At 31.5% G+C, this 18,860-nt stretch overlaps 3 protein-coding genes across 3 annotated transcripts; 1 reads left to right on the top strand and 2 right to left on the bottom strand.

Moving 5' to 3' along the window:
* Positions 1-260: 260 nt before the first annotated feature.
* Positions 261-1,476, bottom strand: LOC130890871 (superoxide dismutase [Mn] 1, mitochondrial). The gene is made up of 4 exons (XM_057795264.1): positions 1,270-1,476; positions 1,034-1,213; positions 750-979; positions 261-647 (listed from the first exon to the last, which is right to left on the bottom strand). Exons 1-4 carry the CDS (start codon positions 1,314-1,316, stop codon positions 445-447), a joined length of 660 nt encoding a protein of 219 aa, XP_057651247.1. The 5' UTR covers positions 1,317-1,476; the 3' UTR covers positions 261-444.
* Positions 1,477-1,591: 115 nt separating this feature from the next.
* On the top strand, positions 1,592-4,073 carry LOC130890870 (IQ domain-containing protein K-like). Its single transcript, XM_057795263.1, has 5 exons — positions 1,592-1,826; positions 2,594-2,691; positions 2,787-2,923; positions 3,089-3,218; positions 3,937-4,073. The coding sequence occupies exons 1-5, from the start codon at positions 1,634-1,636 to the stop codon at positions 4,042-4,044; spliced, it is 666 nt and encodes a 221-aa protein (XP_057651246.1). The 5' UTR covers positions 1,592-1,633; the 3' UTR covers positions 4,045-4,073.
* Positions 4,074-5,253: 1,180 nt separating this feature from the next.
* LOC130890855 (uncharacterized) lies at positions 5,254-12,310 on the bottom strand. The gene is made up of 5 exons (XM_057795240.1): positions 12,272-12,310; positions 9,864-10,267; positions 8,465-9,799; positions 7,074-7,363; positions 5,254-6,095 (listed from the first exon to the last, which is right to left on the bottom strand). Exons 2-5 carry the CDS (start codon positions 10,263-10,265, stop codon positions 5,495-5,497), a joined length of 2,628 nt encoding a protein of 875 aa, XP_057651223.1. The 5' UTR covers positions 10,266-10,267; positions 12,272-12,310; the 3' UTR covers positions 5,254-5,494.
* Positions 12,311-18,860: the final 6,550 nt, after the last annotated feature.

The raw sequence follows: 18,860 nt of genomic DNA, 5'->3' as shown, positions 1-18,860 counted from the left end.
TTTTATTGGTGATAAATTACAATGCGACCACGATGCAAAACATCTTTAGAAATCATTCGATTCAATACGGGAAATTAATCGATTATTTCAATAACAAGAAAACCGACTTTGGTGTAATTGATTAAAACATTTTTTATTATTGGTTATATATATATATATATATATATATATATATATATATATATATATATATATATATATATATTTACATCAGCATACAAAATTTTTGAAATTCAAGTTCTAAAAATATCTAGCGCATATTATTTTATAGTACTATTTAATCATAACACTTAAAAAGTGCATAAAAAATTCATATTCTGGATATACATCTTATAATCAACATAAATTTTAATTCAATAATTCTACATTTTTTTAGATATTATCTATTGTTTTTTTAAATAAAAAGTAACAACAAAAAGTTCATAATAAAAACTATGATTAAATTCAACAGCCAGCAGCTTTTTTGTATCTCTCGGAGACGTCTTTCCAATTGACAATATCAAAAATTGCATTTACGTAATCAGCTCTCACATTTTTATACTGCAAATAATAAGCATGTTCCCAAACATCAATACCTAGAAGTGGTACCAAACCAGTAGTAGCCTGAAGAGGATCTTGATTGGCACATGTTACAATTTGGATTGTTTCTGGAAAAAGAAAAATTAAGTAAGAAAAGACACAAACATAAATACATACATTTCCATAAATCACAAAATAAAATTATATATATATTTTATTCTTAGTCTTACTTGAAGTTGGATTATATCCCAACCAACCCCACCCGGAACCTTGAATAGCAGTAGTTTGAGCTGAAAGAAGCTTCTTCATATTTTCCATGCTTCCAAAAGCATTATTAATAGCAGTGGATAACTCAGGACTGGGATCAGTTTTGCAGGGACTCAAATTCTGCCAAAATATTGAGTGGTTTAAGTGACCACCGCCGTTGAACTTCAAAGCAGGAGCCAAGGATATTATAGTGCTAAAACAATGAATATTTCAAGTTGTAAATAAAAATATTGATAGAAATAAGTACCTGATGTCTCCTTTTTCAGTAGCAGATCGCAATTTGTCCTCAGCTGCATTCAAGTTTGTTACGTAAGTATTGTGATGTTTAGAATGATGCAGATTCATTATTTCTCTAGAAATTACTGGTTCAAGAGCGGCGTATTCATAAGGAAGTTCGGGAAGAGAATGTTTCATCCTACTTGCATTTCTGGAATTCATTATTTTTAATTAATAAATAACAATTATGAATAGATTAAATCTTACTGAGCCGCAGTTTTTGCAGCTGTAACGAGTTGCCTTAATGTAAGCATTATCAATTAATTTTAAAAAGTTATTTTTGATAACTAATCACGTTCTCTGACCGGTTCAACTATTCGACAGATCTATTCTATAAATATGACAATTTGTCACAGGACTAAAAATTAAATTGACAACTAGGAGGTAAATTAGTCACTTTTTGATGACACAATCGAACACATGGGTGCGCAATGTTACAAACCCACGTTTCAAATTGTCGTTTTTTCCCTCTGTGCGTCGAGCACAGTTGCGTTTTTCCCTTGCCCCTCTAACACTAGACAAATGTTTTGTCAAATGTCAAAAATAAAAACTGAATAAAATTTTTCAAAATATGGCTCAAGCACAACTTCGAACTGCCGTAGCTTCAATGTCGGTATCGAACGCGCCAACTGAAATCGATGCATACGATGACGAGGAAATAGATCCAGATATAGCTGCTGAAATAATGGAAGACTGGGATACAAATAAAGCTCTGGTTGAAGCACACAAAAAATCTAAACAGAATATCTGCGAAACAGAAACAAGTATACTTATAATTTTATTTATATTTATTTCATTAATAGACTTATTTCATGAAAAAAACGATTATTATAAGGTTAAAAGTATTATATATTAAATTCATTATTTGTCAATGCGGTTCTAAACATCTTTTTCAAATTTCAAACTAATATATTCTATATATTATTAGTATTGAAATATGAATTTGATTAAAATAAATTCAAATTTTGCGCTTCTTTTTCATCAGCTGGTATTGTAGACCAAGACTCTTCCGCAAAAAAGGACGGTTCACTTTCATTAACACCACACAATCGAATTTTGTGACGTCACAAAATATAACTATCGTGTAGCCATCCTACGAAAGCTTTAATATTGGTGATAATGACAATAATCATGTTCAAATTAAGCTCAGTTATTATTTCCTCAATCTATCAAGCTGATATATTGCTCAGCTTTAATTATTTCTGTTGAAGTTACTTATATTTCATATACATTATTAGAAGTGAGATCTACTTGAAATAAATCGCATTATTTATTATTATGTTGTTTGTTTACATTTTACCATCATGTGACGATGTGAAGTGATATCATGTAATTTGTGACGTCAGAAGAGTTTGACAGATTTGGTCAAGTAGATCGTCCTATGTTTTGTGGATAAGTCCTTGATTGTAGATCACGGGAATTTTGCAGTGTTGTCATGTTTATCAATTAGACAAATGTATACTTGATTACTCAATCAAGGCATGCAGTATTTTCTATTCAAAGTGATTACTTAATTAAAAACCCTTTTTAGATCCTGCTCTTGTTCAAGTTGAAAAACTAATTTATCCTACCCTTCAAAATTTTCTCATAAAACTTCTGCATAAAGCAATTGAAAATGATTGTTGTTTCGTAAGTACTTATGATGTCGTACGTCTGGCATAATATTTTCGTTAACGTAGGGGAAATGTGATACAATAATTTGTATTGCTGATATTATTTTTTAGAAACCGAAAACTTCTTTCAATGGAATCGATTTCTTAAGCGAATGCCTATATAATTCTAATCCAAAATATCCAGGACGTAGCAATCCATGGAAGGGCGTGTTCGATTTGAATTGGGTCGTGGAGTACTTGCAAATTAAGTATGTATATTCATTTCTTTTATCATTCTTACAAGCGTTATATTGGAAATTGAATTGAAGTGCTAGTTATAATTCAATAAACTAGATATCTTCATTATCTTCCATTAAAATGACTGATATCGCAATACTTTTTTAAGTAAAGTGTGTCATAACCTCAAATTTTAGACCAAGGCCGTATTTTCCTTTATCTTGTTTAATGTCAAGGTCAACTGCTGTCAGATACATTCAAGCTCATTTGAGAGGATATTGGGTGAGAAGAAGAGCAGATCTTCAAGAAATTAGGTCATTTTGGAAGGTACACATCTCAATATTTGTTTTTATTGATGGAATACAAAACTTGTCTTGAGTTTAACTTTTTTTAAATTTTTATTCATAGATATAATAAATACTAGACTGCGCATTCGATGAAATTCTTCTTCCAATATCAGAATGAGATACGAAGAAAGTTATGATACAGTTATCTCTGTCCAATGTTTGAAGTGTTCCTTCTAATGTCTTGTGTCGTTAAGATAGAGAGAGTGGCATACGAGTGGACGAGAGAGGAAGAGCATCGATTTACCTCTCTTTATCTTCCTCTACTCACCAATAGATGCAAAACTTGTTAATCTCCTCCATTGCCATTCCTGTCACTCAAAATAGAGTAGAGAGAAATAGAGAGTGGTGTACTGATGTTCTTTCTCCATTTGCCAGCCGTTTGGGCCAACTAATAACCCCCTCGTCATACTCCTTCCACTCTAATCCTCTATCTCATTTCACCAATCACCGTCCAATGGAACAAAGATAGCTATATCTTAAATCAAAAGTAAATTCTTTCTAATGTTGGCCTAACTATTGAATATAGAAAGTATAGATTAGTATTAATTATTATGTCTATGTTTTATGAATAATTTTAGCTACTATATTAAAAAATTCAACATTATATTCATAAAGTTTTAATTGAAAAACAATTTCACCTTTAGTCATGTCTCCCCATATTCAGAAATTAATGCTAATAGTCTTTTTTATTTTATAAGAATATAAAGTTCAATAGAGATAGTGAGACTAATGCTTCTATGGTTGCAATGTCCGAATCTTCAAAGAAACCGTCACAAAGCAATGTTGATGAAAATGAAGCTAAATGAATGTTATTTTTAAATTATTAAAAGGATTTCTCGGTTAAACCAGTTTGAAATACTCTAAAATTATATTTTTATAGAAATAAAATTATTTATAATGTAAAATAAATGTTTAAATATTTTTGTTTCATTTCTACCACTGCACCATAGACAAACATGAAAGTCAATATATTTAATCCCGTTTAATTAGTATTATACTGCGTTCGGCTATGTACATCTGATGACTCTGGTCGTTCGGTATCGTTCGTCAATCCATTTTATTTCGACCCCACTGCTCCCGTTCAGATATATAAATTTTTGAACACTCTAAGTAAGAGCTCTTTGTTCTGAATTTTGAAAAAGATTTGTTTTGAATTTTATTCGGTAGTTGTTTGTACTTATCTGTTTGATTTTGTGTATATAAAATAAAATGTCTTATTTGTAACGTATAAAAACTGACTGTGAATATTCTTACCCCCTCCAGAGGTCACGATTATTCTGACCAGCTGATTTCAATTATTTTGGTTTAAGTTTTTTTTTTGTTACTGTTCGGCAATAACTGCGATCAATCTATACAACCTGATCTTGTGATACAAATCATTTTATGTTCGCTGCGGTCCACGAATAGCATTACCGAGCACAACTTTAGTACTACAGAGCATGTGGTTTGTGATAACGGAGAGAGAGAGAGATTCGTTGGTTAATATTCACTTTTATTTTATTTCATGTATTCCAGTTCGCTGGTAATTTGAATTTATTTTATCAAGTAATTAAAACTCCTCAAAACCATAAATTGTGTCGGTCTGACAGTCAGTTTGATTAGGTTAGAACATGAAAATTACATCATATACCAATATATGACGATTTTATTTTAAAATGTTCACTTGGAAAACACAAGACTTTCTGTAAGTGTTATATTTTGTGACGTTAATAAACTTCAACTTGTCATTTGTCATTATGTTTTTTAAAGAGTATTTAAATAACTGTTTACAAAAGTGCAAAAATGAACAAATCTTAATATTAATATGTAAACCACTGTAAATGTATTTAATTAACCAACACAAGGTAAGAAAGTGTTTCTATTTTTCGAAAATATTTCCACGGCTGATATATTGAAACCAATAATAAAGTTTCAATTTAAAATATAAAGCAAATAATAGCGTAATATATGTTTATATTTATTTTACATTGTATTTGTTGAAACTATAGGTTCTGATATGTATTAAGTTAAACTAGTTTTATAAGTTTTATAAAAATTTTATTGAAATAAAAATCAGTACATTTGAGATATAAACATCACAAAGAACAAAATAAAATGAAAACAAACTAAAGCTTAGTTATATTAATAAATTAAACTACCCTATTTATAAATATAATTTTTTTAAATAAATAACCTTAAATATGGGTACATTTTCATGTACTTTAGAATGAACACTAAACAAGAAGACATTCTGTACAAAAATCTCCTAGCATTAACTTAATATCTTGCCGTGATCTGTTTTATCCAGTCGAGGTAGTAGCCAACTTTGACGTATACTCCAGGAACTCCAGTTTGGCCGCATCCTATACCCCAACTGACCAAACCAACCACTTGCCATGTACCTCCTCTTTCACAAACCATGGGACCACCACCGTCCCCTTTGCAGGCGTCTTTACCTTCTTCTCCTCCGGCACAGATAAAACCAGGATGAAGTTTGAAATCATATCCTAATCTAGTTTGTTGCAACTGCCTTTGACAAATACCACTATCAACGATTGGTACATCTACCTCCTTAAGAATATTCTGGTATTTTCCAAAATCACCAAAAGCGTCTTTTCCCCATCCAGTAGTCCAGCATCTGGCTCCAGTGTAATCTTCGCGTGGGTGCGGTAAACAAGCTGGACTGATATGGGGATGTTTTGACCAATCAACCGGTTTGTCCATTCTTAAAATTGCTATGTCGTTGTAAAGGGTACCGGCATAGAATTCCGGATGTACATGTACTGAAACTACGTCTCGTTCAATATAGGGGTAGAATTCGACGTCGTGGTTGACGTCCCATTCCCCTAAACGCGCTCTCAAGTCGAAACCAGTGTACCTGAAAAGAAAAATAGAAGAAATTTACTTATATATCAGCTCCAAACGGATTTGAGTCGATGGAAACGGTAAAGCTCCTAAAGACACTCACCAAAGAAGACTTCCAATGGTAAAACGTACGGAAAGGTGTGTGGGGAAGGGAAAGGAGTATATTGAAGGGAAGTATTCTAATGTAGAATAATTTTTACCACAGAAAATAAAACAGGGATGCTAAATGTAGAGAAGAAATTAAAAAGAGAAAATGGTACTAACTGGTAGAGATAAAAACAAAAATGTGGGTTCAACTGAATGTAAAAAAGTAAGTAAGTTTTGTATATGTTGAGGTGGTTATCAATGACGACGGTGACGAAGGAGGAAATATGAAAGCAAGGATAACGAAGGATAGTAAGTAAACAATGAGATAAGTTCAAGAGAGAAGTTAGATATATGGAAAAAAGGATACAAGGGGGTGAAAAGGAGGGAGAATTATGGTTGAGAAGAACGAATAACGAAATATGGTATTTATTTGAAGAAGCAAAATAATAAGATCCAAAAGAACCCCAGTGATTGTGTCGCATACAGAGAATACCAGATTTCAGAGCAACAAAAAAATGACAAACATAGAATAAGGATGAACAAGAAATAAAAGAAGACCAAGGAAAAGATGGTAAGCAGAGGTGATGGAAGACCTGAGAGAGAGAGAGAGAGAGAGAAAGTCTCAAAATTATGTTATGAGATTCGGATTAACTCAAAAACAAACAAACAACGAAACAAAGAAGAATATGGATAATGAAAACTGATCTACAAGCTATTTTTGACCATTTCAAAGTCAGGAATTAATCGCGAAAAAAATGAGGCGTAGTCAAATTCTAATGGCCTAATCTCCTAACATGATTGTTGAGCTTTTTGGGAAGTGGATTAGCTTTTGAAGTTGGCGTTACTGGGATTGGGAAATTGTATTCATTCGGCTTAGTTCATATATATTTATTATTTCACTTACGTTTTAACACAGTGTGCTGCTGTCAAAATATGTAAAGGATCAATCAATGTACCTCCACATACATAAACGCTCTCTTTTGAATCCTTTTTAAGTATGGCAACTTGCCATGGATATTCACCGAATTCGCTGTCGCCGTCGACGTATACAGGATTCTTGATACGTCCGTTTATACCTTGAGTGTGTCTTGTACCACATTGGCGGTTAACGTGTGGTACTTGGGGACGTAGAGGACGTTTGCAACAAACGTGTCTTGGACCACATACTTGCGGACGACCTCCGTAGAATTGACGCTAAAATAAATATAAAAAAATTACAATAAAATTTTTTTTTTATTGATTTTCACACTTTCTGTTCAATTACCTTCACTATCATTATGTCATTTTCGTTATTTCTAGTGTCCCTTCGTTTTCTGGTACTAGGGAATCGTATGGGATTGGGAGAAGGTGTATCTAATTTAAAACTTTTCCCATTACGTATCTTTGTATAGGAATTTATCTCATATTGTTGTAAAATATTCGTTCCGTCAACTAAATTGGTGCTATTTTGGAAAGTACGACCGTAGAAAGGTTCCGGATAGTATGAACCGCCACCGTAATTTAAAGGATTGTCAAAATATTGATCCTTGGAGTAATCAGGATTCTCGTGAGGATAATTTTCTTCGGAATTTATAGATTCATGACTATTATCGAAAAATGGGGGTTTATATACAATTTCAGGATGATGTTGATTGGTTGAACTAAACTCATGAGGATGTTCCCGATAAATATAAGGATAATCGTTGTGATGTGGATGATGATGGTACGAAGGATATCGATTTCCATTGTACAGATGATAATGTTTGTGTTTATTGAAAATAACAGCTTTTTTGTAATTGAATAGATCGGAAAATTTATGAATCAGATAATTATTAGGGGTGACGTGTAAATTAACGAAAGGTTTAATTTCTTTTTTACCGTAATCATCTTTAGTAACCTGAATGGACACTAGAGGGTTAACAGAAACCAAACCGAGATTTATACCGGTTTGTCCGATAGGATAAGGGTTCGCAAAAGGTGTTTGTCCGTAGGGATTCACCGGATATCCGCCTTGTTGTGGTAAACCGAAAGAGACTCCGAAAGTCGGTTTAATACTCTTCATATCCAAATTACCAAAGGATCCATAGTGATTCTGACGCTGTAACAATGTTGCCATATTTTATTGATGGTGTTAAGAATATATAAAATACCAGCCACCTAGGTTGGTTAAATACGGCTTTAGTCAGTTTAATCACATAGGCGATGGTATCCCGTGAATCCCATGGACTACTAATTAACATATCATCTGTAAAAGTTATATATTTTTTAGTATTTTAGTATAGTTAACATAAGTTAGGTAAATCCTACTCGACTTACCGCTTCTGGTTTATCCGTACTCAATTTAGCGTCCACATCGGCAGTATCTCTCTTGCTAATCTTCTTGCCTTCTTCCTTAACTTCCTCTACGGTGGTGGCATTTAAACCGGTATCTTTGTTAACCTTTACAACTGTCATAGTACCGTTACCATCGGTAATGACGCGTTCTTCTTCGTTAAGAGCGTCAATATCACTTTTCAAGTTTCTCGGATCCAACGGTAAATATAAATCGTCTTTTCGTCCAATGATGTCGTGAGCGGGACATTGGTCGTAAGGAACGCACACACAATCGTAATTCTCAGCTCTGGCCGACTCCAAACCTTGATATTTATCAGCGTAACCGCCTTGAAGATGATTATTGTTTAACTGGTTCAAGTTTAGTTCTTTTTTGTATAGATTTGTCGAACCGAACGAACCTACTGAAGCTCCAAAGCTTCCGTAATTCGGTTCGTGATAATTCTCGGTAATCGGTTTCGATCCCCCGTAACTTACTATCGATTGGCCACCGTAAGTACTTTGTTGAAAACTATTACTAGCACCGGGATAACCGTTGGAAGATCCAAATCCGTTGTTGGAACCAGAACCGAAACCAAAATGATTTGGAGATCCAAAATCGGAAGTAGATGCGAAATGACCTAAACCAGATGATGAAGAAATCGGAGAAGAAGGTTTGAAACTACCGAAATTTGCTCCGAAGGCGTTTGATGATGATAAGTCAGTTGTAGTGACCGCTGCAGATGCGATCGGAACGGGATTCACTACTACTGGTTTACCGTCGTCTACATTATGATGGTAATGGTGATGGACGTGTTCTACGGCGCCTTTATTAACTGATCCCACAGCGGCCGCATTTCCTCCTTGAGCGTGTACGGTTATTTCCACTTTTTTATCTTTATGTTGGCCAAATTGAGAAGATCCTTGTTCGAATTTATAAGGAGGAGTTTCCGGTTCAATGGGTTGTATGAAATCATTCAATCCCGAAGTGAAAGTAGGTGGTTTGTTGAAAAATTCACCTCCTTCGTATATTTCACCGTTTCCTCCGGGTTTTCCATAGAAAGGTTTGGAAGGGGGTATGCCAAAATGACGCCGAGGAGGTTTCCCTTGTTGATAGTATGCGGAATTAGTTGGAGGACCGAATTTATTAGGAGGGAATTTACTAAAAGACGAAGGACGGTTGGGGTACGGGACAGGTTTTGGGGGGCCGTAGCCGACGCCGCGATTTCCTTTAAGTGGAATTGTTGGAATGGGTTTACCGACTGGATTTATAGATACAGGTTGGGCGTAAATGAGTTCTTCAGGTGTGTAGAATGGTCGCTTTTCCTCTACTCCATCACACTGAAACGTTAAATTAACAATTAATTTTTTTTTATTTAAAATTCCAAGTCAATGTCGCATATACCTGCATGAGTCCTAAAGCGCAAAGTCTGTCTTTAATAATATTTCTCGCTTCGGATTCGTCCCCGTTTTGTAGAGCTTCTTGGACATTAGGATCGCTGTAAACTTCGTCGAAACCATCTATAGCTCTACCTGCTCTCGTAGAGCTGATAATTTCGTCGATAACTTGTTCGGCTTCGGTGCTATTCGATTTGATTTCTTCGTATTCACTAGGTGCGGCTACAAGCGGTTCCTGTTCGTTGTAAAATCCGTTTAAAGATTTTGGAGAAGCATCCGGAAGGGCATCGTTGCTTGATGCTTCTTGTTGAGTTTCTTCTTTCGTTTTTGCACCCCAAGACCACGATGATTCTTCTGAACTTGCTTGGTGCAGCACCAGCAGTACCACAAGGTAGAAAATAGATCTCATATCTGAAAAAAATAGAATTTAATTTAAAACTTATATTGAAGACATCTAGTAGCGCCGAAATGTCACCTTAATATTTTAGAATAATAGAAATGTGGTGTTCTCATTTTTTTTTTATTTAATTTTGATTTATTTTCATTGTGAATTTTCATAGAAATTTGAAATTGGTAGGTATATTTTAATTCATATAATTACCTAAGAGTTTTATTATAATTTTATGTAAATTTTACGTGGTTTGCGAAATATTCCGATTACCTCATATTATTAGCAATAAAGAAACAAATAGAGAGAAGAAAGTAAAAGTTGGTAGAAAGTTGAATAAGCGTGGCGCCATCAATAATTGGCCACTAAATTTTTTTTGCACACAATTTGACCCTATTTTGTTATTATTCAACATATTACCAATTTAATAATAATTCTACCTTAATACGGCACTGTGTATAACTTCACTCCAAACAATTAAACAATAAATATGTTAAATTCTTCTTTTTCATGTTAATTTGGAGATAACAAACAGATAATAGGTAAAATTTTTCTTTTTTATGTTAATTTTGCAGAAGACAATGGTTTTCTTGTTAGTACAATTAGTGAAAGTTTGTAAAATGATACAATTCAATTCAAGTAAATCTCGCATATCATCCAATTCACTTTCTCTTCATAATACACGGTCATGGTCGCAGTGTGAGGGTCATTAACATCGAGAGAATATTATCGTGAAACGGTAGAATTAATAACAGTTTCTCATTTGCTTTCAAATATTTCATAATTAATTTCAAAATGTTTAAAAGCTTCTTTTATTATCATATAGTAGGTATTCAAATCGTTTTAGATTCCTGTAAAAGCAAATAAGAATAATAGTTCAAATGTACCAATACTATAGATTGAAAAAAAAGAAGAAAGTATTTGACGGTAGATGAATAGGGTTACAAGAATAGTCCAGAAGGGAAAGAAATTAATACATTAATATTAGTCTATGGCACGTCAATACACTAATATTAGTCTATGGCACGGAATTACGTCTATGGTCTAGTGCTGTGTTTTTGAGTCAGTTAATAACTTTAATACTCAGTAGATTGGAATTGGTATACAAACGCATAACGTGGGATATAAAATAGATTGTTGAAACGGAATTATGCAAAAACATAAAATATATAGAAGGATATAAAAATCACGAATGCAATTAATATATATGATGATTAACAAGAGACTGGGATATGTTAAATTTAATGAAACATATAGGGTTACTCATATCAACAAACTTTTATGCTTTACATGATTATACAGGGTAGCTTGAAAGATATAAGTAGTTTGATATCAATTTTTCAATAACTCCAGCACCCTGAAATATCATAGATATTTGTTATAAAAAATACATATGCACTTATTTCGATCTTCATTTATTTGGTCTTTTTATGCGCAGTCCATATTCTTTTACGTTCTTTTCTCAGAATCAGAATCATTTCGAGTTCAAGGTTAAACAACGTTGTTTATAGTATGTCTCCTTGCTTTAAACTAAATATGTTTTTATTTTAAAATTTTCCAATAGACTTTTTTCGACAATTTTCCTCATCGGTGTTATTCAGTTTCATTTTTACCAAATCTTGTATTTTCTTAAGTATTACTTTGATAAATTTATGTGAAAAAAATTTGGCAACACCATGGATAGAATATTTCATATTTGCTCTTATCTTGAGATCGCAAAAAAAGAAGAGTATTCGATGGCAGCCAACAACCATAGACATAGTAATAATATTACGATGTCTATGACAACAACAAACATATTACCCATACAAGAAAAAAAGAAGATTGATATCTGAACAAATAATCCAGTAAAATTGAACTCCAAAAAAGTCAAAATAAAAAATATTGTTTTTACATAAAAAACTTTAATATAAAATTTTAAGATATTATTTTTTTATTTGATTTCTTCTTAAAATAGTTTTTAAGTTGTCATAAATAATAATAACTCACGGTGAATTAAATTTAAATATTATAATTGTGGTACCAACCTAATTTTCCAACTAATTCCACTTTTCAAATAACACTGACCACACTGATCTAAAGTATTGTTTACCACAGCCAAAGTATTTTATACTTTCCCACCACACTATCGCGTGTTGACACTTTCTACAAGAATGCAAGAAAGACGTTCGGAGAGGTTCTTTAAGATTACGCCGGATAGTGGAGGTGTATACTGACTTTAGATATGGTTATAAACTGTTTATATATAAAATTGAAATTACGAGAGGGATATTATTGTGTTTTGCAATGGGTTTTGATTTTGGAATCGACGCGGATCTTGCAAATGTTGGAAAAACCTTTATTAAATAAATTGCAAAAACTTTATTCAGAAGTTTATTTTTAAGTTTCTTTGATCGCATTTTAATCTTTTCAAATATTACTAGAATCTAATGAATTCACTCAATTTATATCTCAAATAATTGATATCTCGCTAATTAGTTTCGTGTACAAAAACTAAGGATGTCATACATCCCAAACAAAACATTTTGGTTGCCCTTATTGGCAACGTCGTTATAATAGTGTTAAATTGACCACAATAAATACTGGTTTTCAATTAATAGAATACTATTGTAACATTGCCATGTCTACGAAAAAATTTCACAATATACGTAGCGACCTGCATTTGAGTCCATTGATGTCTGTCATTAGTCTCGTGTTGTCTTACAATCCCTTTGTACAGTTTCTTAATAAGTCACGCATCCATATGTCATGACTGGGAATATGGTCGACCACTTTTTTCTTTAGACTAATTTTACCTTCAGTTTTAGGCATACTAATATTAAAATTTCAATTAATATTATGACTTTGCAGAATAATTTGATTAAAAATATTTTATTTATATAATGTAAACGTTAATTGCTATATGATATAAAGAATTCCAATTTTGTAAGGTATCTCTCCAGACAGATAAAACCGGCAAACACGCAATAATCCGAACTAAACAAAGAATATTCGATGTGTGATAATTTGACACATAAAAATGTAAAAAAGTTTGTCTCTTGTAACGTATTTTGTTTCTATCAAACTAGTGTAATTTGAAATGTTTATTTTGTTCAATTAGTATTTAATTCAATGTTTTAAAGAAAAAAGTTATAAATTCGATTATTTTTCAAAACAGAAATTCAAAGAAAATGCAAGTAGGTCAAAGACATGCATAGGTAGCAACACCACTGTCTTGGGTTTTTTTAGTTATGTAAGAAAATATTCGTGAGTAATATTTCTTCGTGTATTGCATATGAAATTAAATGTTTGGTCAATGTATACAAAAGACATTACTCGATTTAGGCTAGGAAATCCCAAGTTTTGAATAGTTACAGTACAAGTATAATATTTTTATTAATGATCATGACCCACATTATTTCTATTAATAGATTTTTTCATTCTCATTTAAATCGATTTTGAACTTCACAACTACATAACTTATAATTTTAATACTATTTTTATCAATTATGACATTCAATAGTAAAAATGGCGGAAGTCTTCCATCATGTGACTAATACGTCAGCATATGATTTAAATAAAATTTCTGTCAAATCAGTAGAAATAATCGTTATGACTAATATTCCAAAGATCGGACTTTTACGAATTGGAAAAGTAAAGAATGAATTTAAATTTTTTGTTATTTAGCAAAACTCTTTTGATAAAAATATCGATATACCGGGTGAATATGTCTCAAAATCTTGCTTTAGAGTTCATCCGATTCGGAATCTGAGCTGTTTTCACCAGTATTCATCAACACTAGTTCTTTATATTTCTGTTCTGTTGTCTTTCTTTTTATATTTAAACCGCATTAACATCGATAAAGAGGTACTTCCAATATAAATAATTTCTTTTTTCAGTTCTAATTTATTAAATGCTGTATAGATTCAATTATTTCATTATATTTCGAATGAGTAATAATATTATATAATTTTAGTTCCTAAAATGGTATGCATAATAGGCTTGGACAAAACAAAAACAAAATTCACTTTCGTTAATGCTGTAATTTATTATGGTAACCGTTAAAATACTCAGTTCACGATTGCCCTCTTATGACACTTTTACTGCTCGGCTCGACGTAGTTGTTTCAAGAATTTTTTTTACAAAATAACAGTGGCGTACTGATATCAAATCATATTCTAAAATAGAAAATCAACTTTACTCATATAGTGAGAGAATTTATTTGATGCATAAAGTACAATACAAAACAGATCTAAATTATATTAGATACTTAGTTAGATAATATTCAGTTCTATGTATTCGTGATTCATAGATAAATTAATTTTTTTTCACTGTTGCCAAAATGAAAAGATGTCCTTGATTATGGAAAATTTTGAACTAAAAATTTTAATACTAAAGAATTGAAGGATTTCCAAGGTAAATTATATATTTATCAAATAGTTTCTCAATCAATGTATTATAAATATATATAATATTTATTAAAATTAATTATTTACATCAGTTACAGGATGACCCTTATTTGCTCTCCTTTTATAATAAAAAAAATTATTCTTTTGTAGAATATTTCGTTGTTTCGGCAGTATTTGAGAAGATTTTAACTAAAAAATCTGGCAACACTGCGAAATAGTTCTGAATGTAAGTGCGTTGAAACACAAGCTTCTAAATAAGTATTTTGTTTTCTATAAAAATAAATATAGAACAATTAATTCTGGAATGTTTTAAAGCCCCTTCTCTTTTCTATTTTTGTATATATCTTTCTTTTCCATCTTCTATCAGCAAAATAGGCGAAAAGATATTTAACGATAAATATTTTTCTTCGCTTATATTGTCAAAATTTGTCTCTACCCTGACATAACTAACAGTAAAAACAAACTTTATCATTATATCCTTTTCTATTGGCAGTAGAAACACTTAAGTAATGACAGATTTTAACTAAAAAATCTGGCAACACTGCGAAATAGTTCTGAATGTAAGTGCGTTGAAACACAAGCTTCTAAATAAGTATTTTGGTTTCTATAAAAATAAATATAGAACAATCAATTCCGGAATGTTTTAAAGTCCCTTCTCTTTCCTATTTTTGTATATATCTTAAGTACTGACATGTTTTTTGGATGCTTTATTGGAATTTCATAATGTTAAAAAGAGATAGGTATCTACTAACAACATTGATTAGATTCTATTCATAATTTTTCAATAAATCGTATAACCGAAGTTGTCCGATTATGTCTGCATTCGTCAAACTACGTATTCGTCTAACCTTACAAAATTTCTAATTGTGTCAATAATTCATTAGAAAAATTTCACATATTATTTAAGGAAGATTAAAGTATTTCTTTTGTTTTGAAGTTGCTTTAGAAAGGAAGTCGAACCCATTGTTTACTCATTTACTGTTTTGTTTCTTCTGTTTTTTAATTCATACTTAAAAAAAAATTTGTGAAGTTTTACCTAATAAAACTGATTGAAGAAAATCAAAAACAGGATCTCCTGAATGACTTTATTACATCACACAAATTTCTTAATTTATAATTTGTACGCGGTACCCGCTCATGTGCAGAGGTGTGTTGTTCTGTTCATTATGTTAGTTTCAATTTCGTTCATCACTTTCACCCGGAGCCGGATCTAAAGTTTGAACTCAGATGCACTTTAGTTAGTACAGTTGTTGGCGTTGTCGTCTTACCATAATAAAATACATGTAAGAAAACTAATCAGGTTTGGACTAGTAATAAAGACGATTATAAATTAAACTTCTTTTTTCTTCAGTACCAAATATTAGTTCTTAAACTTCAAACTAATTATAATTTGGAGTAAATAATGATAATAAAACAGTTATTATTATGATAAATAAATTTGGCATCGCTGCAATTTAATGATTCCCATATTAAGTGTTAATAATCGATGTATTTATAGATCGAAAAAATCAGCTTAAATACATAAACATAAAGATAATCGATAAGTAAATAAAATGATGGAGAATATATAAAATTAAAAATAGGTAGATGAAAAAATAACGTGAACGGTTCGAGTGAGAGAGAGGAAGAGAATGAAAACAATAAATAAATAAAATTGTCTAAAAATCCGAATAGTGACATTGAAAACTGAATTACACTATAGAAAAATCGAAAATCCTTGATATTATTGGTGACAGGTGACTAACCTAACCTAACCAATAAGGATATTTGCAAGAAAGTAACTTATCTACATTTTTTAGCGGCTAACAAATTACGATGACCCAGCCCTGCTGTCGTGCGTTCACGGCTCGCCGCCGAAGTTTACTACGTTGTGCAATATTCAATTTATTATAATGACTTACTTAGATCGTGCAATCAACTATCTTCTTTAGTTTAAAGACAATAATGTGAAAAAAAAACACTTTTGTTGTTGAAACATAAAGTCGTTGCACAGAAATTAATAACGCGATGAAACAATACAAGCAAGATGAAGTTTTTCATGTTTTCTCGAATATACAAAAACCATGCGTTCTAAAAATTTGGAGAAAAAGCTAAAATTATCCATATTAAAGGCGGGTCGATTGCAATCCATCATTAAGTCAAATAAAAAAATATAATAATGTTTTTCAAAAATATATGAAAAAATGCTTTGTATGTTTACTACTAGAAAGGTTAAGTTCACAAAAATTGAAATAGTAACGTTACTAATTTGGAATCAATTTTACGTTTTGAGACAAATTAGCGAATGCAGCTTCAGATGAAATTTTCTTTAGTGAAATATATTATATAATTGGTATTTTTATGCGTAAGTGGAAATCATGTCTAAACATATATAAATTGACCTTAAATGATAATTAATTTAACTCCATTTTATCCTAAAAGTTAGCTTATTCGTTGGAAAGTTGTTAAATATAACATTTAAGGTGCAAGCTCTTTCAGGGGTATTTCAAGTAATATTATTAACGTTGCTTTTTTGTTAAAAGTTTCAGCTTTTATGAAAAATTTCTTTTTTGCTAACAAAAAAATGTTTTTGGTCAAATTTTTGTGGCTTTTACAATGGGAAATTAATAAAATTAAAATATTGTTTGAAAATTTATTTGCTTTGTCAGATTACAAATTTGTTTGAAATTCGTTGAACATAACTTTAATGTTGCCTGGTCGCTTTCTTGTGAAAGTTTCAATTTTTTTTTCCTTATTTTTCACCAATAACTGTTGTGTCAAATTACAAAGTCGTTAAACATAACTTTAAGGTTTCAGCTTAAAAACTGTCCGCTTGTAGACGGTAAATTATAATTCATAATTTGACCAGAATGGCGCTCTTGTCGGACGAGATATCATATGATCGTTCAGTTCAGTCTTCCGTCCGTCTTATTTGATTTTGCAGTGTTAAAAATTTTAAATGACTGTAGAGTCGTTATTCAAAATTTACACTCATACGATAGTAGCGCCTGCCCTAAGGTAAAGAATTTGATGAACACTTTCTGTAGCACAGAGATGGTTCTCCTTACCTCTACCCTCCATAGTCATCTTGCATCTCAATTTCAGCATTACTGTCACTAACCAATCGTGGCGCTAGTGTAATGAAAATATGTAAATTGTCAAGATAAATAATCATTTGTTTGAATGTTCCAAACGCTTTCCTAATGTGTGTTCCAAATGGGAAGAATTTTTTAAATTCAATGCTCAACATCAAATTCTCGCTTGAGAGAAAATCATTTTCTGGAGTGTTTTTACAAATTTCAATAGAAAACAAATTTAAATATAAAGCTATCTCTTCCTAACTCTCATCTGCGTACATTGTCTATTTCCATTTATGAAGATCACATTTATGCCTAGGCTCATGACTGTATATCTAGTAAGCCAAGAACATTCAAATGCTGTAAATACAGAAGAGCATCAAGTTGATACTACCAGTGTTCGAGCCGTAACATTGGCAATTCACCTATAGAAGAGACATTGGAGTTTTCAGGTGTTGTTACAGACGCAATTAATAGTTTTGATAAACAAAAATCGGATTTTTTGACTGTAGTTGGAACTATTCAGAACAATTTAACACCTAGAGAAATGGTAATGTACCAAGTTCACTGAAATACAATAGGCAAAATATCTAAACTGAAAAACAGTTTTAAGAATAACAGAGAGCAGTTAAAGACATTGAAGAAGATGTGATAAATTGAAACATTTGAGTGTATTGATGAAAGTTTAAAGAATGTAAAGAAAGAATTCATTGAACTCAGTCAAGAAATATTCATAGACAAGGTACAGCAAAATGATTCACTATACAGAATAAAACTTTTGTCCCCCTTTTAAGTTTAAAAGAAGTCTCTACCTTTTATTTATTATAAATTGATATAGTTCAGTTATGTCACTACTAAATTGTAATGATGAGCTATTTGTTCATCTAAAGTATTGTTTTATTTCTGTTTAGTATTTATTTACATATTATACTTTTCACTTTGTTAGAAAAATCTGTATTTTGTCAGTTTTCATCTTAAAAGAGATATCATAATCATGTGTACTAATTTTTTATCATGAATTGAGGAAACTGCAAAATTGGAACTGGGTGGAAATGAATAAGAATCCAGTGTTGTGAATTTAAATAAACCGCGAAAATAGTTTAGTTCTGCCACATACCATAGAGGGCACTGGCATCAAAAATCCACAGTGTTGTTTCCCTCAAACTAAGTTT

The sequence above is a fragment of the Diorhabda carinulata genome, chromosome 2 (assembly GCF_026250575.1).
Source record: "Diorhabda carinulata isolate Delta chromosome 2, icDioCari1.1, whole genome shotgun sequence".
NCBI classification, from domain to species: domain Eukaryota; kingdom Metazoa; phylum Arthropoda; class Insecta; order Coleoptera; family Chrysomelidae; genus Diorhabda; species Diorhabda carinulata.
This window is presented reverse-complemented; position numbering and strand designations above follow the sequence as displayed.

Coding starts and splice junctions, on each gene's coding strand:
- LOC130890871 (XM_057795264.1), bottom strand. CDS start 1,316: ATGCTTACATTAAGGCAACTCGTTACAGCTGCAAAAACTGCGGCTCA. Junction 980..1,033: donor ACTGAAAAAGGAGACATCAG/GTACTTATTTCT, acceptor TCATTGTTTTAG/CACTATAATATCCTTGGCTC. Junction 648..749: donor GGGATATAATCCAACTTCAA/GTAAGACTAAGA, acceptor TTCTTTTTCCAG/AAACAATCCAAATTGTAACA.
- LOC130890870 (XM_057795263.1), top strand. CDS start 1,634: ATGGCTCAAGCACAACTTCGAACTGCCGTAGCTTCAATGTCGGTATCG. Junction 2,924..3,088: donor GTGGAGTACTTGCAAATTAA/GTATGTATATTC, acceptor CTCAAATTTTAG/ACCAAGGCCGTATTTTCCTT. Junction 3,219..3,936: donor AAATTAGGTCATTTTGGAAG/GTACACATCTCA, acceptor TTATTTTATAAG/AATATAAAGTTCAATAGAGA.
- LOC130890855 (XM_057795240.1), bottom strand. CDS start 10,265: ATGAGATCTATTTTCTACCTTGTGGTACTGCTGGTGCTGCACCAAGCA. Junction 9,800..9,863: donor GCGCTTTAGGACTCATGCAG/GTATATGCGACA, acceptor TTAACGTTTCAG/TGTGATGGAGTAGAGGAAAA. Junction 6,096..7,073: donor GCAGCACACTGTGTTAAAAC/GTAAGTGAAATA, acceptor TTTTCTTTTCAG/GTACACTGGTTTCGACTTGA.